Source organism: Neomonachus schauinslandi, chromosome 3, assembly GCF_002201575.2.
Source record: "Neomonachus schauinslandi chromosome 3, ASM220157v2, whole genome shotgun sequence".
Taxonomy (NCBI): Eukaryota; Metazoa; Chordata; class Mammalia; order Carnivora; family Phocidae; genus Neomonachus; species Neomonachus schauinslandi.
Window position 1 is genome coordinate 165,354,351 of NC_058405.1, and position 4,135 is coordinate 165,358,485.

The window sequence follows — 4,135 nt, forward strand, 5'->3', positions numbered from 1 at the left end:
CTCCCTCTTTCTCCCTTTACTCTTTCCATTCCATTACCTTATATCACCAAAGCTTACACTCAAGAACCTTGATAACATTTCAAGGTCTTCTCTAATCCTGGTCATCTGTGCTCCGGGCACAACTGTGTTGTAGGCACAGATCGCTGGGTGCTCGTCTTCACCCAGCCTTCCTTGTATGCTGCCAGGGATACCGACCTGCTCCAGGACCATGCAGATGCTCAATATGGTGGGAGACAGACAAAACCTGGGGCCCTGATGACATTGCTGAGCTGCTGAATCAACCATCCCTAAATCCTGTGCCATCCCAATACTTCTGTCACATGAGCTAGTAGATTTCTGTATCTCTTGTCCTTTTGATGTGGAGCTTCTGCTACTTCCAGTCTAATGTTCCTGTAGCAATTCAGATTCATTTTTGGCTGAGAGATGAGGTTGAATTTTTTTTTAAGATTTTATTTATTTATTGAAGAGAGAGAGCAGCGGCAGGGGGAGGGGCAGAGGGAGAGGGAGAAGCAGGCTCCCCACTGAGCAGGGAGCCCGATGCGGGACTCGATCCCAGGACCCTGGATCATGACCTGAGCCGAAGGCAGACGCTTAACTGACGGAGCCACCCAGGTGCCCCGAGCTGAGGTTGAATTTTGATCAAGGTTTAGAGAATGAGCTGCTCACCAGAGGGAAGGTGGAGAAGAGTAATTCAAGGCATGGAAACGATGTGAGCAAAGGCAAAGAGCCGTGAAAATGCTTGGTGTGCTGGGAGGACTCAGGTGGGTCAGAGCGTCGATAGGAGAGGGAGTGGATGGATTGGGGCTAGGTTCTTGTAAGAAGAATTTTCCCTTGTGGACGGTGGAGAAATAGCGAAGGTTTTTAAGCAGGGAAATGACTTGATCAGATCAGTCTTTGAACCTACACACCCTCTTCCTTTCTAAAATTCTAGCAGTGAGAGCACAAGACAGAACAGAAAGCAGAAGAATCAATGTAATTGAATATCGTGCCCTACTCCCCCAAAGCCTTATGTGTATAGTGTGCTAACACACCTGCACACACATATACTATACGTACAAGTACAAGCTTATGTACGTTTATTTAACTGTGTGTGGGGATGTGCATAGATGTAGATAGAGAGAATGAAGCTTTGGGTTATCCTATTTATTTAATTCAATTCCTGCTTGGTCTCATGCAATGACCTCATGGTAAGAATCAGTAAGCTAGTGCTGTCAGTACTTTGACAAGAATCTTTCTGATTCCACAATGGAAAATCAGTGATCTCTGAGCTGTGGTTCTAGCTTCTGACGCCACCTCCATTATTAATTGTTTGACATTAGAATTGGACTTCAGCTTACCTTACATAAAATGAGTTATCTAAATTATAGATGCTCTCCAGGTCTAAAATATGTTAAAAATCAAATGACTTCATTGTTCGATAGTGCCTGATTTCCTTCCTTCCTCTTTGCCTCCTTCTCTTTCTTTCTTTTTCTCCTGGTTCTTCTTCTTCTTCTTTTTTTTTTTTGCATTTTCCAATAGGAATTTCTTTGAATACAGTACTCAACAATCACCTCAGAAAAAGTCACATATACTCTGTATTAGCTAGAAATGTGTGTTGAACTACAAATAACAGAACAACCAATTACAGTGGCATAAATGAATTTGGGTTTATTTTACTCCCATTACACAAATTGTGAAGGTCAAACATTGCTGGCATTGTCCTTAGTAGTGAATGCACCATCTAATCTGTTGGGATCCTGACTAGAACGAAAAGGTGGAGGAAGGACAAATTAGTTCTCTGCTTAAGCTGAGACATCCATCTTCTCTTGCCTTCAGATACCAGCGGTCCTGGTTCTCAGACCCTTGGACTCGGACTGAATTACACCACCAGCTTTCTTGGTTCTCCAGCTTGCAGATCATGGGACTTCTCAGACTCCATTGGTGAGGTAATACTTCTCATAAATCTCATATTATCTATATGTATCCTGTTGGTTCTGTTCTCTGGAGAGCCCTGACTGATAGACATGGGTTCAGGGGCTGGACCACCTCAAGGCTAGCATTTCTGAAACTCTGGCATTTCCATCACACTTGTCACCTCTTGGGTATAAAATGCCCGAAGAGGAGGGAATTGTGGCATCAGGGGGAGCTCCTCCCCTCCATCAGGAAAGCAAACGTTTTTCCGGAACCACTTCTTCTCTCTTTCTCCACCAGCATTCCTCCACTTAGGTTTCCATGTCCAGGGAGTGTCATGTGACAGCCTCAGCACCAAGAGAGTCTACCGGAGATCTGTGAACTCAACTTTTACATACAGCTTAGGGCATTCGAAAACCTTCTGAAGCCCATTATGGAACCCAGCTTCAGAATCCCTGTTTTAATAACTGGGTCACTCTAGCTCTGAACCTCAGCTTTGTAGAGCCTCACTCCTCAGAGAAAAACTGAAATCTAAACAGATTCTTAATAATCTGGTTTGAAGAAACATCTTGTTTAAACACCAGAGAATCAAATGAGATAATGTATCATAAAAGTGCTTCGCAAACTGTAAAGTTCTCCTTAATATGAAGGCATGTTTTTATTGTGAGAGGCGTGTTTTATTTGTTCTGGGTCACACATCTCGGTTTCCACTTGCGTTGTGTGGGTTTGTGTATGTGTGTGTGTGAATAATAAAGTAAGAGGAGGACAAAAGAAAAACACAAGCAAACCAATGCCAGGAGCACACAGAAAATATTTTATTAGTTTCCAGACTGAGAAATGATGAGGAACTTATTTCAATAGTAATCCATGACTCTCCTCAAAGAGCCCGCTCGGGCACTCGTGGCCCCCCAGTCACGGTAATGCCTATAGTCCCCCGGCCTCAGCAGGTACTGTCGCCCCCGGTAGTTGGGCAGCTCGTAGAGGACCCAGGAGCCCTCCAGCACGTGGAGGGAGTAAAGCTCATTGAAGTGGAAGCGGTCCTGAAGAGAGGAGCAGTCCTCAGTGAACTCCATCATCTGGCCTCTGTAATCTTCCCTCTCATAGAGTCTGATCCTGTGAGAGCCAGCCTGGCCCATCCAGAGATGGAAAGAGGAGGAAAGCAAGACATGAAATGGTTGCAACACATTCATGCAGTCCAGCGCAAGCTATTTTGAAATATATGGTAAGCCTTAACTAATTTTCAATATTTATATATTCCCCATTTTCAAAGGCAGAGATTCAGTACCTTTTCAAGACCATGAAGCATGATAGAAAGAATTAAGAAGGAAATTCCACTCTATATATTTAAATATCTCCCAGGATGAAATACTAACCGTGCTCACCATACCAGGGAGAACCTCAAACTTTTAACAGCTTATTACTATTTTTGCCATTTTGAAGAGATATTTTTAATTTTTCAAGCATGTGTGTTTGAACAGTAAAGTCAGTTTATGAAATGAATGACCTTGCACTGGGTTTAAGATAAATCTCGGAAAAAGAACCAAGGACTTGGATATTTCTGTTTCTGTGGAAAGCAAAGTTAAACATCTTAAGTCTCTCAGACAATAATCGATTCTTGTCTAATAATTTAGGAATAGAATGAGGAAAAATGAGAAAGAAAAATCAGTTAAGGCCCAGGACTAATTTTTCAAAAACTTTAGCGTTTTAAAACATATTTGAAATATATGTGGCACAAAATTTCTCTGTGTTTCTCTCCATTGAGAAAAAGTGCTTTTATTTGTATGGGTGGGGTAAACCAAAATATGCAAGTGGGGAGCAAAAGAGAGAGAGGTCTTAAACAAATGGACCCTTGCAAAAGTTTCTTTTTCAACTCCTATCTGCTCTGTAACTGCCATGTATTCTTTCACTTAATTATTCTTCTAAGGGATGTTAGCGGTTTTTCTGCAACTCCACTGTAAGTGACTCCAGAACAGGACTTATAGCTCGTACATGCCGGCGGCAGCCAACACATTCTTAATAAATATTTGTGGATTAATGGGTACCTGGGGGAACGCTTTGCTTCTGTTTGGGGCCAACTATACGGAGCTACTCTACATAGCTTGTCTCATGTCCAAACCCTCAATCATTCGGAATGACCACTACTCCAAATGTTTAAGTTTTGCTTGAAACTCTCCATTCTGTGTCCCCACAGGGAGCCGGACTCACGTGGGGGATGAGGCGGCAGGAGCGGACCGAGTCGCTGAGG

General features: G+C 42.9%; 1 protein-coding gene across 1 annotated transcript in view; it reads right to left on the reverse strand.

Annotated features, from left to right (window-relative positions):
• Positions 1-2,681: 2,681 nt before the first annotated feature.
• LOC123323164 (gamma-crystallin C) overlaps positions 2,682-4,135 on the reverse strand; it is a 7,212-nt gene continuing 5,758 nt past the window's right edge. The window contains exon 3 of the mRNA XM_044913392.1: positions 2,682-3,017. Coding sequence (XP_044769327.1) covers positions 2,745-3,017 — 273 coding nt within the window. The 3' untranslated portion in view covers positions 2,682-2,744. The remainder of the gene's footprint in view (positions 3,018-4,135) is intronic.